This window comes from Myotis davidii, unplaced genomic scaffold (assembly GCF_000327345.1).
Source record: "Myotis davidii unplaced genomic scaffold, ASM32734v1 scaffold962, whole genome shotgun sequence".
NCBI classification, from domain to species: Eukaryota; Metazoa; Chordata; class Mammalia; order Chiroptera; family Vespertilionidae; genus Myotis; species Myotis davidii.
Genome location: NW_006295559.1, coordinates 6,457,387 through 6,481,868, shown reverse-complemented (window position 1 = coordinate 6,481,868; position 24,482 = coordinate 6,457,387). Strand labels below are relative to the sequence as shown.

The 24,482-nt window shown below is 42.0% G+C and overlaps 2 protein-coding genes across 2 annotated transcripts in view; one reads left to right on the top strand and one right to left on the bottom strand.

Moving 5' to 3' along the window:
- ACAD11 (acyl-CoA dehydrogenase family member 11) overlaps positions 1–3,115 on the top strand; it is a 70,618-nt gene extending 67,503 nt beyond the window's left edge. Inside the window, exons 19-20 of the mRNA XM_015568070.1 lie at positions 874–983; positions 2,130–3,115. Of these exons, the coding sequence (XP_015423556.1) occupies positions 874–983; positions 2,130–2,244 (225 nt within the window). The 3' untranslated portion in view covers positions 2,245–3,115. The remainder of the gene's footprint in view (positions 1–873; positions 984–2,129) is intronic.
- Positions 3,116–16,784: 13,669 nt separating this feature from the next.
- Positions 16,785–24,482, bottom strand: part of DNAJC13 (DnaJ heat shock protein family (Hsp40) member C13) — a 125,359-nt gene continuing 117,661 nt past the window's right edge. The window contains exons 57-58 of the mRNA XM_006770201.2: positions 22,509–22,608; positions 16,785–17,616 (exon numbers count right to left, since the gene is read on the bottom strand). Coding sequence (XP_006770264.1) covers positions 17,510–17,616; positions 22,509–22,608 — 207 coding nt within the window. The 3' untranslated portion in view covers positions 16,785–17,509. The remainder of the gene's footprint in view (positions 17,617–22,508; positions 22,609–24,482) is intronic.

The following is a 24,482-nucleotide window of genomic DNA, read 5'->3' as shown; positions in this document are numbered from 1 at the left end:
TTACATTACGATTCATAACAGTAGCAACATTACAGTTATGAAGTAGCAACGAAAATAATTTTATGGTTGGGTCACAACATGAGGAACTGTATTTAAAGGACCAGAAGTTTGAGAACCACTGAAAAACTGGGGATTGAGCCTGCAGCCGAGGTACATGTCCATGACCAGAATCCAACCCAGGATCCTTCAGTCTGCAGGTCTTTGCTCTATCCATTCAGCCAAACTGACTAGGTTCTTCAGCATTCTTTACATACAGCAACAGGAAGTAGGAAATCCTAGACTTTATACTGGCTTGGCATTGTACACACTGTGTCCCTTTCTGCTAGCTTTGTGGCCTTGGGCACAGTATCTAACCTTTCTGTCTGTGCCATGGCCTAGGGTTCTGGTGAAGTGTGGCCAAAACGATATAAAATATACAGCACTGTGTATACGTTTCATAAAAACAACTTGACCCTTCCTTATTTCTGGCTTATATGAAATAAGAACATGATCACTTATTTCTAAAAGCCAATAAAGTTGCTAAGACAAACAGATAATTGAAAACTCAAACTTTTTTTATGATCCCTAAGGTGATGAATGTAATTTATCAGCTGCCTGAAATTCTTTCCGAAACAAGGCAAGGTATAAATAAATTAATAAAGTGTGACTTGGAAGAGATACCTCTTTTCAGAAGGTCGTATTGACTGAAATATGGCATGAGCTGCATTACAGTGGACTTCTCTGCTGGCGTTCATCAAAGATCCTGTTTTAGTGGTGAATGCCTGTGGAAAAGTTCCCTTGTTATTTCACAAAGAAAATACTGATCATATCAAATTCTGCCACATGGTGTATTGTCAAAGAAAAGGACATTCCTTTTGTGTCTTGCTTTTGTAGATTGCAATGATTAAAGTGGCCGCCCCTCGGGCCGTCTGCAAAATTATTGACCGGGCCATCCAAGTGTGTGGAGGTGCAGGTGTTTCTCAGGATTACCCTCTGGCTAACATGTGAGTAGGTGCCATTTCATAACCATCTGCATTTGATGGGCTAGGAGTTAAAAATCTACAGCTGCCTTGACACTAACTGTTTAAGAAGGAAATAAAGATACTAACTTACTTTAAAGTATAATTGAAGGCTAAATAAAGTACTAGTTATAGACAGACTGCATAGGAGGTCAGTGCCTAACCAACTAGGGTACATTGGTACTTTAATATAGAGCTCAGTACCAAAAAAGAGTTGCTCTTATGATTACAGCTAGAGGCCTGATGCATGAAATTTGTGCAAGAGTAGACCTTCCTTCCCTCGGCTGCCAGTACCGGCTTCTCACTGGCACCCGGGGCCTGGACTTCCCTTGCAGACACACTTCATCTGGAAGGATGTCCAGTCTAATTAGCATATTATGCATTTACTATTATTATAGACTAGAGGCCCAATGTACGAAATTCGTGCAAGAGTAGGCCTTTGCGGCTGCAGCCCTGGCTTCGTCTGGAAGATTGTCCAGACAGCTGTTCGGTCGATTTGCATATTATGCTTTTATTATTATAGATGACCAATTCACTCAATTACATTAACTTTTACACTGGCGTTCATTCTGAACCAGGAAAAAGAGGAGGGGCAAGCAACAAGGCCAAAGGGAGCCCAGAGCCAGGCTTAGGTATAGACTTAGGATCGTTCACCACCTCCACAGGGAGGTCTTGGTCCACTTTGCAGCAGTCCCTGCCAGTGACCATCTCCCGTTGATTCTGGTTGCTGGGAGTCAGGAAGAAATGGATACTCGCCTCCACTGCCACCTTCTCTCGCCTGGGAGCAGTGCCCCCTCAAGTTTTGACTTTAAGAAAGAACTATCAGTATTATATACTTACACTTGTGGCTTACCTAAGAGATCTCTCAGTACTACTGAATTCTAATACCCTGCAGCAAACCAAGACTGAGGTTAAGCCTGCTGCACTGGGCCAGGTCCCAGGGGAAGAACCTAAAATGGCATTTCAGAGGCCTCGCTGCTTTACTTGATTTTCCCTGTGCTCTTTTTCTTATCACTGCCTTGGCCGGACTTCCAAAATTAATAGTTTTGGCTTCAAATCAGATGACTGGTGTGAAAGCATCATGTTCCTCTCTGATAACTCCTGCCACCCCTGTTCTTTTTGTTTTTCCAGGTATGCCCTCACGAGGACTTTGCGCTTAGCAGATGGACCAGATGAAGTCCACCTCTCAGCTATCGCGAAGTTGGAGCTCGCAGACCAAGCCAGAAGCCTGAGGGCCAAGGTGTAAGGAGGCGACACCCTCTCACCCCTAACAACTGCATGGGCTCCAGAATTTGAATCACATTCTGTTTCTGTAGCAGTCTGAGCAGAGTAATTACTCATTTTCAGTAAAGATTTGAGGATCTATTTTGATCAGTGGGTTTAATCATTTCAAGGGTCACACATGATTAAGTTAAATTCTAAAATGGTTATTCAGTCTAATACCTAACTGTTTACTAGTTGAGTGTTTAAATACTAAATGTTAAAGATAATGAAATAAATTGGAGAGCTAAAGCATAAGCATATTTTTACTCTTTGATTCTCAAGAATTGCTCCACTTAAATATTCAAGAAATATTTAATCATTACTTCATAAAAAACATGGTGGGATCTCCTTTTTAACACCTGTTTAAGGGTTGGTTTAACACTATGGAGTCATTGGAGAAAAATGCATGACCAATGGGTCATTTTAGAGTTCATATAACCATAAGCTTCATATTCAACAAAGCATTTATACATAAAATCTGAATGCAGTTTAAACTTTACTAGAAAACATGGCATATGAGAAAATATATATAAAAGTGTAATATGCAAATAGATTGGATGGCAGAACGACCAGTCACTATGACGAGCACTGACCACCAGGGAGCAGACACTCAACGCAGGAGCTACACCCAACCAGCAGGCTCCAATAGCCCAATGGGGAACGTAAAACTGGGTGCGGGAGGCGGCGCCAGGCCAAGGCGGGTGTGAGCGAGCAGGGTCCCCGGTTGCCCCACACACAGAGGGTGACTGGTGGGGGACAGGGCCGGCTACCGGCAGCAGGGAAAATCAGCCCTGATTGCACACCAGGCCTAGGGACCCTACCTGTGCACAAATTTCGTGCACTGGGCCTCTAGTGTAATTATAAATGTTGATGGGATAGTGAATAGTTTAAGGTACAAGAAAGTTACTTAATTTTGAGATGAGATTAAAGCAGTCTGCTCTGAATGCCACCCTATTGAAAGCAGACTTCCTGGTGGTCCTTCAATCAGTCTGTTCAGTATGGCAGCCATTGGCCACATGTGACTCTCGAGCACTTGGCCTGTGACTAGGGTGACCGAGGAAATGTTTTATTTTTTTAAATTCAAATCCATTTTTAACTCAGTTACTAGAAAACTTTCAAGTATGCTTGGAATAACTTGGTAAGTGAATGGGTTTTTCAAATGTAAATTTCATGAAATTTAAATACAGAGCAAGTATTTGAATGAAAATTTAGCCTCTGAATTAAGAAATAGACTACGTATAGGCTCTGACCAGTGTTGCCCAGTGGTTATGCCCTAGGACTGAAAGGTCTTGGGTTTGATTCCCAGTGTAGGGCACACACCTGGTTTGATCCCACATGTAGGAGGCAACCAATCTATGTCTCTCTCCCTCCCTAAAATTTAGTGGAAAAAATGTCCTTGGGTGAGGATTCAGACTAAGTGTAAAATACACACCAAATTTTGAAGACTTGATAATAAAAACATTTACTTTTTTCATAGTAATGCTTTTAAATTTTTATCTGTTTTATCTTTTTAGTGTGAAAGCGATTGGAATAGTAACTGTCAAGTTTTTAAATTTTCATTGGAAAGTACTTCTAAAAACTATAAAACTGTTTTATTGGAAAGCTTACCTGTAACATGAATGTATTGATGTCCGGCAATAAGACCTGCATTCTGGTTCCTTGTGTGTGTCACGTGGGCTTCTGAAACATTTGCCTTTGACCCTTGACCTCTCTGCACATTTTTCTTTCTACACACTGGAATTAACTTTTAAACCTTAGGACCATTACCATCTAAGCGCAGCAGTTCTCAACCTGTGGGTCGCGACCCCTTTGGGGGTCGAACGACCCTTTCACAGGAGTCGCCTAAGACCATCATAAAACACATACATAATTACATATTGTTTTTGTGATTAATCACTATGCTTTAATTATGTTCAATTTGTAACAGTGAAATTGGGGGTCACCACAACATGAGGAACTATATTAAAGGGTTGCGGCATTAGGAAGGTTGAGGAGCACTGGCTAAGGGTTTATTCTGACAATCACTGAGGCCATATAGAAGCAACTGACATTTATGAACCACAATGAAGTACTTTAAAACAGCGGTCACCAACCGGTGGTCTGTGAGGTCCGAAAAGTTGGCGACCGCTGCCTTAAAAGATATTCTTACCACGTTAAGCGCCCAGCCTGTTTTGTCTTCCGGATGGAAAGTGTAGTGTCAGTCACCAATGACCTACAGGGCGCTTAATGTGTTTAATAAAATCTTAACCCCTACCTTTACTTCATTCAGATAAAATGTGATGAACAATAGTAAGAGTTGGTGAAAGGGAAAATTCCAGTCTCCAAAGGATAAAATAAGATCAAGCAACCCTTTGCCTCAATCGCGGTGACTAACAGTAAACATAGGAGCCTCATAGGGATTTCTAGGATCGCCTCAGGCTGACGCCAGGTGTCACTCTGCAGCGAAGTTCGCCTTGCATCTGAAACCAAATGGTTTTTAAAATAAGCAGTTACTCTACGATACCCATGTGGGAAGGAGAGAAATCACTGTCAGCACTTCGCCCTCCAAGATTTGTGTGTGATCAGCAGCCGAGAGGAGGGGCTGGTAACGTCCGACAGGGAAGTTACCATGAGTAACGCCACACAGTGTCATGGAAAGCGTGGCAGGGCTTGCCCAGGGCGGTGAGGTAGTTCACATGTTAACCTTGGAGAATACACAGTAGGAAGTTCAGCTAATGCTGGAGGAGCTGATTCCTCAACAGCTTCCCCCAGCTTATATCACCCAACTCTTCCCTCAGTTGTGGTCTATTCACACGTCACAGGCCTGCTCATATTCTGTCCAAGAGCAGCATTTATGTACTTTGATAGATAGGTTGCGTAACATTTGTAAAAACCCCCACTTTTTTCATTCTTTAATTAAGCTACAACAGTTGCTGGGAAGTTCAGAAGGAAGTTACTTCTTACCCAGGCTTCTGAAGGGATTTAAATTAGTGAAGGTCTTAAATACATTTCACTTTATAAAACTTTTTTAAAGAAGATGTATTCATGAACAAATGCCCTATTTTAATCAAGCCAGGTAGCCTTGGCCCAGCTTCACACTTTCACTGACACTTCATGATCCCTCCCCCAGGAGAAAGGGGGTATAGCCCAATCAGAAAAGATCTCCCCTACCTTGGCCGGTGTGTTCAGTGGTTGGAGCATCAGCCTGCCCACCAAAGGGCCTTGGGTTTGATTCCCAGTCTAGGGCACATACTCGGGTTGCAAGTTCAATCTCTGGCCCTGGTCATGGTGCATGCAAAGGCAACCAATAGATATGTCTCTCTCAAATTAGTATCTCTCTCTCACCCTTCCTCTCTCCCTTCCACTCTAAGAATCAATGCAAAAAAATATCCTCAGGTGAGGATTAACACACACAAAAAAGATCTACCTTGACATTTCGAGAAGACTGCTCACTTTTTTTGCATAGTGGAGGGTCCCCTGTCCCTGGAATCATACCTGATCTCTAGTAGGCACTCAATAGGGGATGACTGAATGACAACTTGTGGGCTCACCAAAGCCATCTCCAGTGGTTTTTCCATAAAAATGACCTGTCTTGGCTCCAAGATCCACAAACCCTGAACAAGAAGCGTCTGGCCTGGGCATGCCACCTACCTCTTGCTTAGTGGCCCCAGGCCCAGCACTAGCAGCAGCCGGCCTCGGTGCACAGCTTGGCCTCTCCTGGGTTCCTGCAACCCCAGCATGAATAGCAACCATCTTTGTGTCACTCCGTAGCTCAGACCAGGTGGTGCGTACCTGGGTTGCAGGGTCCTCACCTGAGCCCTGGTGGGGGCGCATGCAGGAGGCAGCCAATCGATGTGTTTCTCTCACATCGATGTTTCTGTCTTTCCCTCTCTCTTCCACTCTCTCTAAAAATCAATTGAAAAAATATGAGGATTAAAAAATAAAATTATGTAAAATTACTAAAAAATTTTTAAAAAAATAAGAGTATGAATGAATGAATGATGAGCATGGATGTTCTCTTGATTTGCAATCGCTGAGAGGAAAAAGCATTTATTTATCAGTTTGCAAAAGACAAAGCAGAAAGCCTGAACCCCAGCCCCTGATCACAGAGGTGGGCAGCAAGACCCAGAATGGGGTACAATTAACTGGAGGAAAACGGCCTGAGATAGGACCACTGCTGGGGTGGGGGGTACACAGCAGTTTGAGCAGTAAGTAGATGAAGTAGATCTTTAATGAGTAACAATACAGGGAAATGCATATCTACACTTTAAATTTTTCCTGGTGCTGTAATCAGCTCTAGGTACCGAGGGAAGTCAGGTAACCTAAGAAAAACAAAACCATTCTTGGTGATGGCTAGAATTTTCCAATTTCCCAAATAAACAGGATTCTGGGAAGTGTCCTCACTTAATTCAAGGCAGCCAAAGAACACGTAGGATTTATGATCCTGCCACAGTATTTTTGTTTCTCTCTTTTCAGTACCTCTGATTGTGGTGATTTATAAAATTTACCCACTGGCCAAGACAACCTAAAGCCATACTTCTCCACCCTGGCTGAACATCCAAACCCCCAGGGAGCTTGGCATGGACCCAGCCCCGGTGTTGTGACATAAGCGGTAAATAAGATGTACCAGGAATTCTGGTGAAACGAGGCTTGAGGGTGGAGCCTCCCAGCCAAATCCTAATCAGGTCTGTTAGGATGTTTGACTGCCAACAGCAGGAAGAGATGGGCTAGTGTGAGCCAAAGGGAATCTGTTAGGTGGGTGTGGAGTTGGAAGCTAAGGGAGTCTAGGGGGTCTCACCCAGACACAGGAGGGAGAGCGACCCCTTCAGGGGCTCACCTTCCTCTCACCTGCCCACCGGTTCTGTCCTTGGCTTGTCTGCTCAGGCTCTGAGGAGCATCTGACTGCACAAACTCAGGTTACAGGTCTGCGCCGGCCTGTTCTGGAATAGGAAGAGAGGAGAGAAATATAATGCAAGCCACATGGGTGATTTACAGTTTTCTAGTGCCACATTAAAAAAGTAAAAAGAGCCCTGACCGCTTTGGCTCAGTGGATAGAGCATCAGCCTGCGGACTGAAGGGTCCCGGGTTCGATTCTAGTCAAGGGCATGTACCTTGGTTGTGGGCACATCCCCAGTTAGGGGGTGTGCAGGAGGCAGCTGCTTGATGTTTCTCTCTCATCAATGTTTCTGGCTCTCTATTCCTCTCCCTTCCTCTCCGTAAAAAATCAATAAAATATATTTTTTAAAAAAGTAAAAAGAAATGTGTGGAATTTTAATAATGTATTTTATTTAACCTAATATGTCCAAATATTATTTCAACATGTAACCACTATAAAAAATTATCAATATGGTATTTTCTACTTTTCCCTCCAAATCCAGAGTATAGTTTACATTTATAACACATCTTAATTTGGAAGCTGAATTTTCAAATGGAAATACTTGAACTATAAAAAGTTAACAGGCCTGGCCGGTGTGGCTCCGTGGTTGAACATCGACATATGAACCAGGATGTCACAGTTCGATTGCAGGTCAGGGCACATGTCCGGCTGCAGGCTCGATCCCAGTAGGGGGCATGTAGGAGGCAGCAGATCAAGTACTCAGTGGTCACCTGTGGCCAGTGGCTATGGTATGGGACAGCATGACTGTCTCTTTAACAGTTGCAGAAGTCACCAGGATACCCTCTCCCCAAAGTCACACTCAGTGGGGGAGAGGCTTGGGCATTAATAGAAATGGAAAAAAAATGGATGCTAGTAGCCAAAACCAACTGTTGCAGTGATTTTAAATCTTTCATGGTTTTGTCTGAGGAAGGAAAAAAAGTGAACTCCAGTACATTTCCTGTATTTAAAAAACAAAACAAAACAAAACAGCACAACAAGGAATTCACGCGAAGTGTTTTGAGTTTACCAGGGATCCTAGTTTACCATTCCTGGAGATTATCTGGGGGGGAAACTGGCATTTGTTCAGGGCGGTCGGGGTTTCCAAATGGAAACAAAAGGGTGGCTCTAATACACAGGAGAAGAGTATTAACTCAGTCTCTGAAGTTACGTGGTTGACTTCTGAGCCAGAGTCCTCGCAGCTTGGTGGGAATGAATGATGATCCTGTCATGGAAAAAGGAGGCATTCTTTATAAAATTCAAAGTTGTGATCATCAATTATTCTCTCCCACCCATCCTCTGCAAATTTGTTTATGATGAGATTTTTGGCTTCAGGGTAAAGGATCCCCAAATGGTTTAATTGCTGCATTTCATTCCTTTTTAATCCGTCTCTGTCTCCAAGATGCTAAATGAACTTTCCACTATCAGGGGCAAAGCCATGAATCCCTTAACATGTATTGATTTTTTAAAACTTCGTTTTATTTTTAATCAAAGATGTAGATGTCAGAGTTCAACAGTCAAATCACCATTCAAAGTCAGTGATGAAAAGCATTAGCAGTTCCTCCTCCCCCGCTCCCACAGGCTGACTTCCCGTCCCACAACCTTAAACACGTTGATACGCTTGGCTATCTACTTCTAAGCAATGCAGCGACGCCACTGCTCATCTCCGTTTCTCTTCCAAAAACATTTCAAATCTTCAGAAAAGTTACAGGCAGAGTATAATTGTTACAGAAGGCAGCTTGTTAATATTAACAAAAGACAAGGAAGCCAAACAGTAAGATGGATTAACTAGGAAGCTAGTTCCACAGAAACTCCAGGGAACAGCAGCATTGCCCCGCTAAGAGGGGACAACCTGTCCGCTCCTCCAGATTAATGGAGGGAGGGAGGTACAGTAAACTATGTGGGGAAAATTCCTCGGCTGAGGAATGCAGAGTGGAAGCCAGAAGGGAAGCCAAACTATGAGGCAGGCGCAGTAGGAGCCAAAATGGTGACCACAAAGGGAAACACTGGTAAAAAGACCAGATAAGGGCACAAAACCGTGGAAGACCCCAGAAAAGGACTGGAAGACATGGAGAAACGAGGTTTGACTGCATATGGTTATACTGTTATACTGCTTCTCAGTGATTGTTGTTACAGCCATTACTGATTTCCTTTGTTTTCAAATAACCAATCCTTTTAATTGATTAAAATTACAACAGTAGGCTATTACATGCAAGGGAATCATGCAGATGTTCTAAATGTTGACGACAGTCTCTGTGCAGTCTCCAATTTCAGTCCTTGGGTATCAAGGTTCTCTCCAGTGAGTCGTCTCTTGATTATTTTAATTTCTTATTTTAGAAAATTCATGTGGTCTTTCATCTTCTCCCCCCACACACGCTATTTTTCACTCTCCCACTATAATCACACTAGAGGCCTAGAGCACGAAATTCGTGCATTAAAAGGGGAGTCCCCTCAGCCTGACCTGCGCCCTCTCGTAGTCTGGGACCCCTTGAGGGATATCCGCCTGCCAGCTCAGACATCCCTCTCACAGTCTGGGAGCCCATGCTCCTTACCACCCACCTGCTCACTGTTCCTTAGCGCTGACACGGGGCGGGGGCGTGAGAGGGCTGATGCGCTTGCCAGCCATGAGCCCAGTTTCTGGCTGAGCTCACTGATCACCAGAAGGCAGCTCCTGCATTGAGTGTCTGCCCCCTGGTGATCACTGTGCATCATAGCAACCGGTCATTCTAGTCGTTCTGCCGTAACGTTGCTTAGGCTTTTATTATATAGATTATATAGACTAGCACCCTAATTATGTACGTGTCAGTCAGAACTTTACCTTATTGCGTCGTCTGTACTATGATTATTTTGCTGACTCTTCCGAACTCTTCTCTCAAGTACATCAATGTCCTTCCTCTAAGTATATTCAAACACATAGTTGTTTACCAATTTTATCCTCTTGAAGAATTTGTTTCCAGAGCTTCTGACCTGCTCCAGTCTGGTCCGGTCATGCTCTAAGCCAGCTGCAAGCTGTTGTCTTCACTTAGGATCTTGTCTCACCACTATTTGGAGAATCCCAGCTTCTTTTCTTGACTGCCTTGCTTTAGTGGAGAACATCCCTCAGGAGTGTCTTACAAAACATTCATGGAGGTAAATCTAAGACCTTGTGCATTTGAAATGTCAGTTTTGTCCCCTCACTCACTGGTAATTTGGCTGGACCTAGAATCTGGGCTGGGAAATCATTTTCCCTTAGCCTCTGAAGGCATCGTGCTCTGTCTTCTAACTTTCAGTATTGAGAAATCCAGTGTTATTCTGCTCTTGTTCCTGTCTAGGAAATGCTCTCCCCTCCTCCTGACACACCCTGGAAGCTGTAGGAACTTCTTGTTTTCATATTGTAAAATTTCACAATGACCTGCATTTGTACGGGCTTATTTTCATCCATTGGGCTGGGCACTCAGTAGCATACTCCTCCTTTCTGGGAAAGTTTTTGAAACTTTCAGTGTGTCCTCCACCCATTTAGGCAGCTTGGGCTGCTATACCAAAATTCCAAAAACTAGTGGCTTAAAATAGCAAACATTTATTTTTCAAAGTTCTGGAAGCTGAAGTCCAAGATCTAGGTACCAGCAGGTTCAGTATGTGTCCAGGGCTCTGTTTCCAGTTTCTTAATGCTGCTCCCTCACTATATTCACACAGAGCACTTTCTGGGGTCCCTTTTATGAGCACACTAATCCCATTCATGAGGATTCAACCTCCACCAAAGGCCCCACCTCCTAATACATCTTGGGGGTTAGGATGTCTATACACAGTTTGGGGGGCACATTCAGTCCATAACATCTCCTTTTCAAAACTTGAACCTCTTCCTGGATCCAGATTTTTTGCATATTGGGCCTCTAGGACCAGGCCTCTCATTTAACTTTGTCTCCTCTTTTCCCACCTGTATCTTGTTACTTTGCTTCAGGAAATTTTCCTCAACTTCATCTGTCTTCCATAATTTTTTAAAAAAATGTATGACTTGGTTGTTTTTTTTTAAAATGTATGTTATTGATTTTTTTACAGAGAGGAAGGGAGAGGGATGGAGACCTAGAAACATCGATGAGAAACATCGATCAGCTGCCTTCTGCACACCCCCTACTGGGGATGTGCCCACAACCAAGGTACATGCCCTTGACCAGAATCAAACCTGGGACCCTTCAGTCCACAGGCTGACGCTCTATCCACTGAGCCAAACCCGTGAGGGCTATGACTTGATTTTAATTCTTGGAAAAAGTATTAAGTGGCATCTTGTTGGTTTTTGTGGATGTAATGTTTAACCCTTAAGTGTATTAACGATAGCATTCTTTTCCAATGTTTTCTTCTTCATTGTCTTTTCTCCAAATCACCGTTTTTCCTTCTCTCTCTTTTGCCCCTGTTGGAACTTCTCTCCTGTCTGGAGGCACACACTTGTGTGCATTCACCCTAAGTCCTGATTTCAAAGGTTTTCCACCAGGTAACGCTGCTCTAGAAAGTCCCTATCCCTTAAAGGATGTGGTTTCATCCAGCTCTGTAACAACTGATCAAGTTTTTTTGCTCTAAACCCAAGAAGCACATAAATACTCTGAACTCATCTTGATCTTTTTAAGGCTGACAAGATAGTCCCTAGCCAACTCTTACATTTAAAGCCAGGAAATGGCTCCAAACCAGACACATGGATACAAAGGACTCTTGAGGCCTGTAAGATATTAAAGTGAGACTGGGGTTTGAGCCTGAAGTTCTAGTTGAAGCAACCTCAATGAATTTATGCGCAACTAAATATTTGTAGGATTGCTTCCATATGACCTTTCTTTTTGAAGACAATGACTCATTCCTTCACTAATTTAAGCCACATCTTCATAAACTTGGCCTGAAATAAGATGACTGAGGATATGGGTTCCTCCTTCCTGCTCAGACACTGCCAGACTTGCAGGAGCCAGGAAAATGAGGCACATGTTCCTCACAGACATTAGATTTTACTTTTACGGCCATTGGAGAACAACTGGAAACACAGGAACTGCATTAACCTTGTTATATAAACCATATACCTTCTTAATGTTAAAAATGTAAACATAAGCATTAATTCTTATTTATATATAATTAAGACTTTCATTAACATATCTGGGCCTTCCTCTTCTCTTGCAAAGTTACTTCCTGGATCTATAGGAGACCATTGTGAAGGAGGAATTATGACTCCCATTTAAGGTCACACATTAAGAGACAAACTGCAGTCAAGATGGCCCCCGACTTGTGCCCACGCTGGCTCCAGCATAACTAGCTACCTCTCCCTTGTTCTAATTTAAACAGACCGGATGACAAGACCACAAGTGAGACACAGAATTCAACTCTTAAATCCACACAACCACTTGAAAAAATGACAATAGCCAACACAGTAGCTGTCCAGTGAATTAATCAAAATTATACTTTTTTTGTCAGATTGGCAAAGAATATGTATGTTGGTTATACCACAGAATTTTTGTAGTTTGTGTGCCATGAGATGAAAAAAGGTTGAAAATCACTGGTTTAGATTACAAATTTTATGTTCTGTGTATTTTATCACATTAAGCAATTAAAAAAAATAGATTCAGAAACTAGACTGAAGAAGATTGAACATTTTTAACTTCAATAAGGATACAGATGACCCTTGAAAAACACCAGAGTTAGGGCACCAACACCCAACACTGTTGAAAATGTGTAACTTTTGACTCCCCCAAAATTTTACTAATAGCTTACTGTTGACTGTAAGCCTCACCAATAACAAACAGATGATTAACATATATTTTGTATGTTATTTGTATTAAAGACTATTTTTACAATAAGGTAAGCTAGAGAAAAAATGTTAAGAAAGTCATGAGAAAATAGAGTACCATATTTATTGGGACTGTAAGTTTATGTCATCTGTTTACAGAATGAATCATGTTAGTACCGTCTTTTTCCGTGTGTAAGATGCTATATTTTTCTAAAATCGTTAGACTGAAAATTGAAGGGTGTCTTATACATGGAAGTCAGCTGAGGAGGAAGCCCCGTGGGTGCATAGCTGCCCATACCTTGTAAAACAGGGTTCCTCCAATCACGAGCCTTATTGTTACTGATGTCAGCTGATGCCGTAATTGGAGGTGGAGTTGCAGAGTGCACAGAAACAACAGGGACCAGTGCATTCTGAGCCCATAAAAATGTCAAACAATAAAAAGATAAATGCTGGTAAGTGATTGTCTTACTCTGCAAAATTCAAACTGAATGTAATCAACTATGCAAAAGAGCATGGAAACAGAGCTGCAGAGAGAATTTGGACCTCCTCTCACTGAGTGTATGATCAGACAGTGGAGAAAACAGAAAGAACAACACCTAAGACCATCCTGCATATCAGATATTTACATTACAATTCATAACAGTAGCAACATTACAGTTATGAAGTAGCAACGAAAATAATTTTATGGTTGGGGGGCACAACATGAGGAACTGTATTTAAAGGGCCAGAAGAGTTATTAAGAAGACAGCAGTGATGCAACAGAGGCTGATTAAAGTGATACGCTGCATAATATCATAGTACTGGTATGTACCATTACTTGTAGTAATTACTAAATAAAAATGTGTTGTTTTATGTTTAAAATATTGATTTCTTAATTTTGGGTTGGAAAAATGGAGGGCGTCTTATTCATGGGGGCTTCTTACACATAGAAAAATATGGTACATGTCCTAGCCGGTTTGGCTCAGTGGATAGAGTGTCAGCCTGTGGACTCAGGGGTCCCAGGTTTGATTCTGGCCAAGGACATGTACCTTGGTTGCAGGCACATCCCCAGTAGGAAGTGTGCAGGAGGCAGCTGATCGATGTTTCTCTCTCATCGATGTTTCTAACTCCCTATCCCTCTCCTTTTCTCTCTGTAAAAAAAATCAATAAAATATATATATTTTTAAAAATATGGTACATCAATATTGTTTTACATGATACAAAACACTGTAGATCAGTGATTCTCAACCTTCTGCCCCTTTAAATACAGTTCCTCACGTTGTGACCTAACCATAAAATTATTTTCGTTGCTACTTCATAACTGTAATTACGTTACTGTTATGAATTGTAATGTAAATATCTGATATGCAGGATGGTCTTAGGCAACCCCTGTGAAAGGGTTGTTTGATCACCAAAGGGGTCGCTAGCTGTAGATGTTATATCTTATACTAACACAATATCAAAAATTAAAAGATAATGTGAAAAAGAAATTTATACTTATTCACAGGTATAACAATTACTGAATTAATAATGAAGAAACAGCAATATGACTTTATGGTAGCCTAGGGTAATCAATGCAATTGCTCATGACAGCCTATATAACAATGAAAGCAGCGTTGTAAAATTCTCATGGCACACAGTAGTACAGTCCATACACTGTAGTATTGGGAACATTGTTATATTAAAAAAAACAAAAAAGAAACACCTGTGGTGATACACTGATATGCAGTTTCTCCAATTAAAGTGAGTATGGTAGTGTAATTCTTTGAAAGCAAAGTTATGAAATAAGAAAACACATTATTAATTTTATATATAACATCACTCACCTCGCCTACGTATGGTAGGCTATCCATTCTCATACACATCTTGTGCTTGATGTTCTACACAATGAAAATACTTTGGACATGACGACACAAGGCTTCACATAGTTCCTGCCACATGAAGACACACAAAGCCATGTTGAACAAGCTGAGGAGGAGGAAGAGGTCGGAGGCTGCCTCTCAGGTGGGCGGCACAGGTGGAAGAAACTGAGGAGGTACAAGAGGAGGTGGGAAGGGCAGGCATACTGTTTAAGTTTACATAAATACATGGCAATTTCTGTCTCACTTTATTCACTTCTCTAAAAATGTTTCTATATGCTACCAACCTCCACCATTTGCTTTTGTTTCAGTGCCTGTATCATAGAAGGGTCCATGTCGTAAAAGCCAAAAGCAGTCTTGAATAATCAGAAATCTTGTGCCTGTCTGATAACAACTGTTTTCTGGCTGCTGGTTCTGTCTTCTTCCTCATCGTCTGGCACTGGCTCAGAAACACTCAACTCCATTGAATCATCTTCTGTGAATTCTTCTGGTGTGCAGTCTATGAGCTCTTGAATTTCTCCAAGATCCACATCCTGAAACCCTTCAGCACCCACCTTCACCAATTCCACAATCTGTCATGATTTCCTTGATTGGCTTTGTCGTAAATCCTGTGAAGTTTATTGTTTCGGGCTTGATGGCTTTCATTGCTTTTTCTGTAACAACGGTGGCATCTTCAATGGTTAATCCTTCCAGACTTTCATGATGTTCTCTCTAATGGGATTCTGGAGCCAGAAGATTAAGACTCAAAGCCATGTGTAAAAAAGAAAAAGGGCAAAACCAAACTCTAGTGTCTAGGGGATAAACTATGAAGGGACACAAGGAAGAATCAGACAGGTGGTCATCTTTGGAGGGAGAGGCTGTGATTTTAATGAGGGTTGGCAAGGTTCTTGACCTGGGTGATGGCTTCAAGGGTGATTTGCCTTGTAGTGATTCATTAATCTGTCCAGTGAGATTTTCTGTATCTGTTTTTTGTAATGATAAAAAAAAAGTTTAAAAACAAAAAACTCAGCTTCCCCAGTCTCATGCATTTGCTGGAGATTGCTGCTTCCTTAGGAGAGGAGCTCAGAACACAGACGTTGATGGCAGGAAAAGTAGTTTTGATTTCTTACTCTGTTACTAATTGTGAGATTTTTGGTAAGTTGCTTTGCCTCTCTGAGCTCAATGCTCTTCACCTGGAAGATGGGCATCATATCATTATCAAGCCCAGAGGTTTGCTCTGAAGATTAAATGAGGTTATGCATGTATAATGCTTCATACGATACATGGCATACAGTAAATGTTTAATAAAGATTAATTATTATTGGTATTCAAACATCAATGTTTATAGATTAATTTAATGGGCCTTTAAGTATCATTAAATAGACACAATATATATATGTAGTCTCTAACTATTTAAGGAAAAAATATTTGTATTACATTCTCCGAAACACCTACTCCTCCCAAGTTAGCTGTTGCAATCTCTTCCCGTGAACATATATTTATGACAAAGTATTATGGAAACTAAAACCCTACTTATATATGAAAATACTTACATGGCTTCATCATCTTTGAGAGATGATAAATCAGATGGAAACTTTTGAATTAGCAATTTATGGTAGGATGAGGTCTCCAGCCCAGCTCTTTTCACACACTGACTGTGGAACAAACGGGTTCTTGCTTTCAAAGGCAACCTGGAAGTCTGGGTATTTCCTCATTCTTTAAGAAGCATTTGTATATATTTTACATGTTTATGTGTTCTTATAGTTTTGATCACATTAGAAGATCTACATGCTGAAATTGGTGTCATTAAAACAGCCTCTCACACTTTAAATTCTCTCCTCTTAAAAATATTGGAATTAATGTCTCTCACACACATTATTTATTAACAGCCTGACCCATTCCTGAATACTGTATGGAAAATAAATGAGACGCTGTCTATTCTTGTAAAGTTAGTTATGGCTAAAATATTAATGGAATTAGAAATGATCAGTATGTCACTGTGGCTGTGAGGAGCTGTGAACGTGAGGTAAAGTCTGTTTTCCACCACTGCTAATTCTGTCTCAGAAATAAAGATATATGAGGCAATCCAAGAGAAAAATTAAACTAGAACAAATATATCTCATTAACAAAGCAGTCAATTCCCTTTATTTTAAAATTTTATGTACACATATGAATGATCTGTATAATGTACATTCAATATAGAAAGCTTTATATATTTGATAATGTATAGAACATTTCACAATTACACTAATCTCTTACCGAACAGCTTGACATCTGTTTTTAAATTTTTTGCTCAAGCTCCTATCTCATTCAGTTTGGAGCCAGCTGTACATACGATGTGGACTGTGAGCCTCGGGAGGGGACCATTGAACAGATGCAGGGACAAGCCCTAATAGTGTTCGACCATGAGAGGACAGCCATGTGGACTCGATTCAGGAGAGGAAAATGCCCTTTTCCAGGAACGAGTGACTTAGCCCAGTTTTTGTAGACTGTAGTGCAACCCCACAGTCACACTAATTCAAAAAAAACATTATAAAAATTAGGAAGATTTTGTCTTTTTGATTCACAGTCTTGTAAACAGATATAAAGGAGCGATGTGCTTACATACATCAAGAAAGAAATTCTTGTGTACCCACTTAAGTTGATCCACAGAGTGCTTTCTTATAGTGTGATACAACTGGAATCACTGACTTTTCCTAAATAAAAATATTTTCATAGAAAAAGGAATAACACTGTCATGAAATCAGGAGGAAGGCAGTAAGAGTTTGCTTCAACGTGTCAGCTGGAGGAATGTGGACTGGGCACCGACTGGCCTTTCAGTGTAATGTCTCTCACGAGGATTTCAAGTCTGATAGCCAAGGTCGCCTGCCTCATGGTCTACGGGAGGCGGCAGGTTAGACATGACTGACGAGGATGTGCCTGCGGTAAGGTAGCCAGCAACTCCAGGTCCTGCAAGAGAGAAAGGAAAACACACACCTTCTAGAGAGCACAGCCACGTGGAAACGGGGGCCTTTGTAAAATGTCAGAACCCCATCACAAGAAGCTGATGACCTAAGAGAATTACCTCAAGGTACAGCTAAGCCTTAACCAACAGCTACAAAAGCCATGAAAATGCTGCTGCCTGTACTATGTGACAAAGTTAAAAATGATTCCGAAATTTCTGCTGGACAGTAACACTGCTGTGGGAATATGGAAAAATTTCCCTCCTCACATCTGGGAAGTTGTTTTTCAAAAAAAAAAATCCTGGGCACTGAAGGATAGCTATGTCAAATATTAAAAAAAGGGGAAGTGTGACAAACAGGAAAGAAACTCAGTCCATCCAAAACTCACACTTGATGAAATTCCCAACAAAACAAAACACTTCTATCCATCAAGTTAACCTATTTTCATTTGGTGGGGGAAAAAAAGCTATTATAACAAGCAACACCAAATGAACAAGGATTGCTCCACCAAGGTCTAAGAAAAGGCAGGCTCAGGACATGTCTGAGGTCAAAACAAGAGCGCTCTGGGGAGTCTCACGGGTTTAGGCCATGGTCTGCCTGGACTCTCAGGGTCTCTGCTGCATGAAAATGCTCTCCCGCCAGCCTTCATCAGGATGTGTCCTGGGAGCATGGAAGGACTGTAGGCCCTCTACTTTCTCTTAAACATGGCAGACATTTAATCACACCTGACTCTGTACAAACTGTACAGATTACTTTACTTACAAGAAACACTGTAGCATAATACGAAAACTAAGCAACACTTTAAGCGGAAATTGTAGGAAACAAGGCAAACAGATAGGGAACATTGAAGGGTCAGGACAAGAAAGGCAGTGGAAGGTGGCATGCATTTAGCAAAATGGTTCTCTACCTGTGTCAGAGAGCTACACAGAAGTTAGCAAGCTGCCTGGCAGAGCGGATCTAAAGCCCGCTCCTGAGGTGAAGGGGGCTGCTGCCAGTTAGAAGGGAAGGAGAGACACCTGAGGGGAAAAAAGAAATATAAGCAGCAAGGGAAGTTGTGAGGAAGTGCAAACAGCAGAGCAGTTTGATGGGGATTAAAGCATAACAGGGACAGATGCAGGAAAAGGGGCCCAATTCAGACCACCTTGTTTTTCATCCTTACAAGCATTTGTACCGCTGAGCCGACACTGTATCTTGCATGTGGCTACTGGGCCAGAGACAACAGCCTGGGGAAGCTGTGACATGCCACGCAGACACCTAGGTCCTCAAAACCTTCCACTCAGAAATCTTAGAAGAATTTCCCCTTTTACGCCCAGCGAACCTGCCTACCAACCCCTGCCTTCCACCAACCAGGACGCGGGCCTCCCACGGCCTGCTCAGGAGAAAGACCTCACAGGGGGTGGAGAAAGACAGCACACTGCCCACCACAGCCCATCACCCTATCGCTCTTGGAACCTTAGGCAACAGTGAGATTACCAGGAAACTAGCAAACAGGTCTCACCAAAGATGTCACCCTTAGGAATAAAACCCTCCAAATGGGTATAAATCCTGAGCACCTCTAATTGTGGGCTCAACTTGGTTCCCACCAAACAAGTAGATCATGAGACCAAATCATGACTGGTACGTACAGAAAAGGGACTAAGGCTGCGGTCCTCAAGCTGTGGGCTGAGGCACCGGGCAAATGCACAGGGCACTGCTGCAGAATTTTAATCTGAGAAACAGAGGCATCTGCTGGACACCATACAAACAGCTTGCAAGGTGTTGGACATAACTACTTAATAAACTTAACTATTAGCTTTTTTATTTGGTCTTAGGGAACAGATGGAAAAAATGTGAAATGAGAAAGTTTGGGAACCTCTGGGCTAAAATCTAAATTGTGAATGATGGTCTTGAAGGATTATCCAGCATACTCTAGCCCTATCACCTGCCTCGTTAGGAAGACAAATTAATTCCAGAATATTCTGTAAATGAAGTCTGAGACGCTCTCTCCCTCACACCCTGGCCTCAGTGAGGATGTGTCTGGTGTTCAGTGGCTAGGAGTTACAGTCTGGCCACGAGGATGGGACAGAGCAGAGCGCTCTCCAGCGAAAGGCAAGAGGAAAGAGGAGGGGCTGCAAGAAACTCAGCAGCTGGCAACAGTGTGCAAGGCTGTCAGACTTACAAAGAATGAGAAAAGGTGGAGACTTAAAGACTTCCACAAAAGGGAATTGCTCATGACGGAGCAGTGGAAGGAACATGAGCTTTGGTGACAACGAACACGGGCTTCTCAGCAGGGAAAACACAAAAAAGAGGCTCTGCCGTAGCAGCACTGTCTTTCAATGAATTAACAGGGACCTCAGGGGTCCTTCCTGATAACGCTCATACTTCCTAACATTGCCAACATCCTGTCTTGGACAGGAGTTTAAAAAAAGCAAAAGGTAATAAAAACCTACTCTGTAAAGACCTAATGGACTGGTTTGAGGAGAGGCCCAAGAATTGTACCTTCTGTCCCTTTAATGACCTTAGGAAGACAAGTTAACTGTCCCTCATGCCTCTAATTAAATATGTACGAATAAAGTTTTTTCCTGTCCAATTCTAGCTCTTACATGTTGACATGCCCGCAGGCTGCAGCGGTGGCCCTCAGAATGGTCATGGTGACACGAGGCCTTTCCAGGCTGAGGTTTAGACCGTCTCCCCATGACTGGCTCTGTGTAAAACCTGCTGCCCCTTGAGCAGTCTAACAACTTCAAAGAAGTTTGTAAACAGCAGCCTATTTCGTCCCTAACCCTCTCTTCACTCCCTGCAACTCACAGCTGCTGCTCACACCTCATTTCAGAAGCCACACTGGGATCAAGTCAAAGGAGAGGCACAGACAGGAATCCTTACTTCCTATTCTTTTTCTATAGCTATTAGGGGGTCTGTATGAGGGTGAGGACCAAAATGGTTTCTAAAGGAAGTCTAGGTCTCTGAAGATAAACCCCTATTTCTTCTGTGTCAGTAGCAAAGATCATTTGCAGTCTTTTATCCCATCCAGTCAAATCAATGAATGTGAACTAGAATGGAGAACAGAAAAGAATGAAAAGAGGCCCCCCTGCAAGGAAGCTTACAATCTACACCTTACTATTTTTCGGCCCAATTTTAAACAAGTTTACACTTAGCGAGAATAAGTCAGAGTTTCCAATCATAACATCCCATATACAAAGTAATGACTGCAACGCCACCAAAATGGGTCTGTACTTTTGGAAAAAGAGTCTACAGAGGTAAAGTTCTTGATGTTCCTAACTAGGAGCTATGGCTCTGCCCCCAGTTTGAAGGAGATGTGGAACAGAGCATGGCCATATTCCAGGGACTTCTCTCCATGGAAAGCAGAGGACGGAGATGGAAAACCTGTGGCACTCTGTTGCTCAATGTGCAGCCAAAGCACCATGTTTGCAAATCATAGGCTCTGCTTGTGAATTCTAGTGGTTTAATATTAAAGTGGTCACAGTGGGGAGGGGAGGAAGTTGTATCACAGCCGAGTCTAAAATCAAAACCAAGCAAAACTTCCTCCCAAGTCCGCATTTATGAATACTCAAGATTCAGTCTTCATGATGTATAATCTCCTATACTAGCAATCAGGATGATTAAAACAATTACACTAGTGTGAGAAACACTGGATAATAATCTTTTTTTTATCAATTTGCCCACATGATCTCTGATTAGAGGAGGACTCAGTGCTGACATTTTTAAAATATACTGTTGAACCTTGAGAAGTGAGAGGTTAGGAGTACCGACTTCTCTCACGGTTGAAAATCTAAGTACACCTATACCTGTCCCTCCTCATACAGACCCCAACCTTGACATTGGGCCTTGAACAACATGGGTTTGAGCTTCCAGGATCAAATGAAAACAATCCACGTATAACTGGACCTGCACAGTTCAAACCCACATTGTTCAAGAGTCAACTACAACTTCAGGCAGACAGCAAGAACCACCTCATATTCTTAAGGTTAATTTAAACAGAAAACTTTTATACCAGAGACTATATTTCATTTTCAGCATATACCAATACAGTGCTGGGACTTCCTTTTTAAACAAAAGCCAGTATGAAAATGAGTATGGTAAAATTATTTTGTAATTAATATGTCAAATGGACAAATGTCTTGAACTTCAAAACTGTATTACCTTTTGATCCCTAATCAGTAAACATCCTTCCCTGCGATATTCCCTCCCCTGAGAGGACTATCCAGAAATATTTAGTAAAAGTAAAGATAAATCACTAGAAACGTAGGAGAAAAATATTTCACGTGTAAGTGTACATATTTGAAACCTCAACTTATTTTGACAGGATGAAAGGATGATACCATGTTTCTGATACTGTTAGTTCTGGTTAGATTATTTTTCCACAATTTATAATCTATAAAAGCTTAATATGCAAATTGTCCCCACGGGAAATCAATCACGTGTGCTGACCACGAGGGGGCGGTGCGGAACAAAGGAAGGCCCTGTCCGGCAGCTGGCAGTTAGGGGAGACCCTGTCCAGCAGCCAGCAGCCGGGGAAGGGAGGCTCTGGCCAGCAGCCAGAAGGCCCCAAACGGCCCTGATCGCTGGCCAGGCCTAGGGACCCTACCTGTGCATGAATTTCACGCATTGGGCCTCTACTGTTTAATATAAACATTTTAAAATAGCCATGCTCCAAATGTAACCTATGACACCAATAATTACTTTGATTAAAACTGAGAAGAGTCCATGATCCAGTCAATACACAGTGGGTCACATGCTGTCCAGAGCTGAAACCCAAGGTTGCTGCATGCTCACAGCACCTCCAGCACAGGTTGAGCTTAGTAAAGCCTCCAAATGTTACTTGTGGTCTAGTTAGGGCAAAAGGAAGGTCCAAGTAGCTTCTGCCATGTGTCTTAGGGTAACCAATTAGGTGGGATTTACCTGTGAGGTATCCTGCTGTTTGTGAGTCAGAAATAAATAAATCATGTTTCTGGTCTTTGAAGGCACTCCAGACTGATGAACGAGACAGGATTTCATTCACCTAGGGAAGGAAAGAAAAATCTTTCAATATAAATAAAGGGCTGGATATTGAAAGACAGAACTAAAGAGAAAAGTAAACTTCCAAGAGAAAAGGAAGAAGGCCAGCTGAGGTAAAATCAAAGATGGACTAAAACCTAGCATCCCTCAAACACTCTATACCTGGTACATTTCATTAAACCAGACACAAAGAAGCCTTCCCTCTTGGACTCTATGATTTGAACCTACAAACTACTGATTTGTATGTAATTTGGCAGGAAGATTTTCTTGTTATGGTAACAACTGTCTGATAGTGTGGTATGAGCTCATGAAGGACTCCTGAGGAAGGGACATGGGGAGAAGATGCTACAAACTTGAGCTAAAACTTACAGCTAAAACTCACAACAGTCTTTCAAATTGCAGGTTGTGACCTATTAGAAGTTTATGAAATCAATTAAGAGAATTGTGATCCACACACTTCAGAAAATAAAATAGGTCCATATAGAAAGCATCAGAGTATCACATGTAAATGGATAAATACTGTTCTGTGACTTATACACACACACACACACAGAGACACACACACCGCTATATATATATATAAAAGCCTAAGCAACCGTTTGTTCAACCTCTAAACCGGTAGCCATGACACGCATTGATCACCAGTGGGCAGACACACTCAACGCACAGGCATGAAAACATGGACCAGACTGATGAATCTCAGAGAAAGGAGAGCAGGAAGGGATTAACCAAAGATCTTATATGCATACCAGAGACCCAGTGCACAGATTCTTGCACCAGTGGGGTCCCTGAGCCTGGCTTATGGGGATCAGGCTGAAACCAGCAGTTTGACATCCCCTGAGGGGTCCCAGATTGCGAGAGGGAACAGGCCAGGCCGAGGTGCCCTACTGGTGCACGAATCTGCACTGGGCCTCTAGTGTAAGTATAGATAACGTGTGTAAATGTCTACTGATGTAAGATGAAAGAAGTATTTCTTTCTGTGTGACAGATTTTTTTAAAAGTTTAGGATATTCCAATTTGGAGATTATCTTTTTCATATCAATGTCCACATCAAATATTTATTGAGCACTTTGCATGTGGCACCAGTGGACACAAGATGAGAAAAACAGCCTGTCTCTGAAATGCTTACAGTCTAGCAGGAGAGACAGCATCAGATAATGTCATGGTAAGCATAAAGCAGAGCTGCCCATGGGGCCATGTGTGAGTCCAAGAGATTTCTTTTCCACCTTGGAGAGAAGCAATAGTGCAAGTGACTGGTTGTGAAGGTGGTGGAGGAGCTCCTACTTTGGAAACTATCCTACTTCTCTTCTTCCCTTGGAGTGCAAGGTGGTCGTCAGGGTTACTCTGCTAATTTCATCAACAGGAGTCCTGAGACAGGCCAGGGGAAGACAACTGCCTGCATGTGGCACACAGGAGTGGCTGTGCTTGACATTCAGAGCACCCACAGGCAAGCCTGCCCCTCGCCCCAAATACTTTACATAAACTTATAGTTAATGACTGCAGCAACACATGCTCTCTCTCCATTAATATCATTTTAAATTGTTCAAATGATGATATTGGTAGAATTGACAATGGCATAAAAATGTTTCTTTAGTTGGAACACACAAACAGCGAATAGGTTCCTTAAAGGAAAGCTCTAAGTCAATTTAAACCTATAAAGAATATTGGCAGGTAAAAACAATCCAAATGTCCATCAACAGGTGAACGGATAAACGAATTATGGCATATATACACAATGGACGATTACTCAGTCTGAAAAAGGAAAGCACTGATACACGCTCCAACATGGATGAACCTCAAGAACATATACTAGTACTAAGTGACAAGAGCCAGACACCAAAGGTCACACAGATTCCACTTACATGAAATAACTGAAAC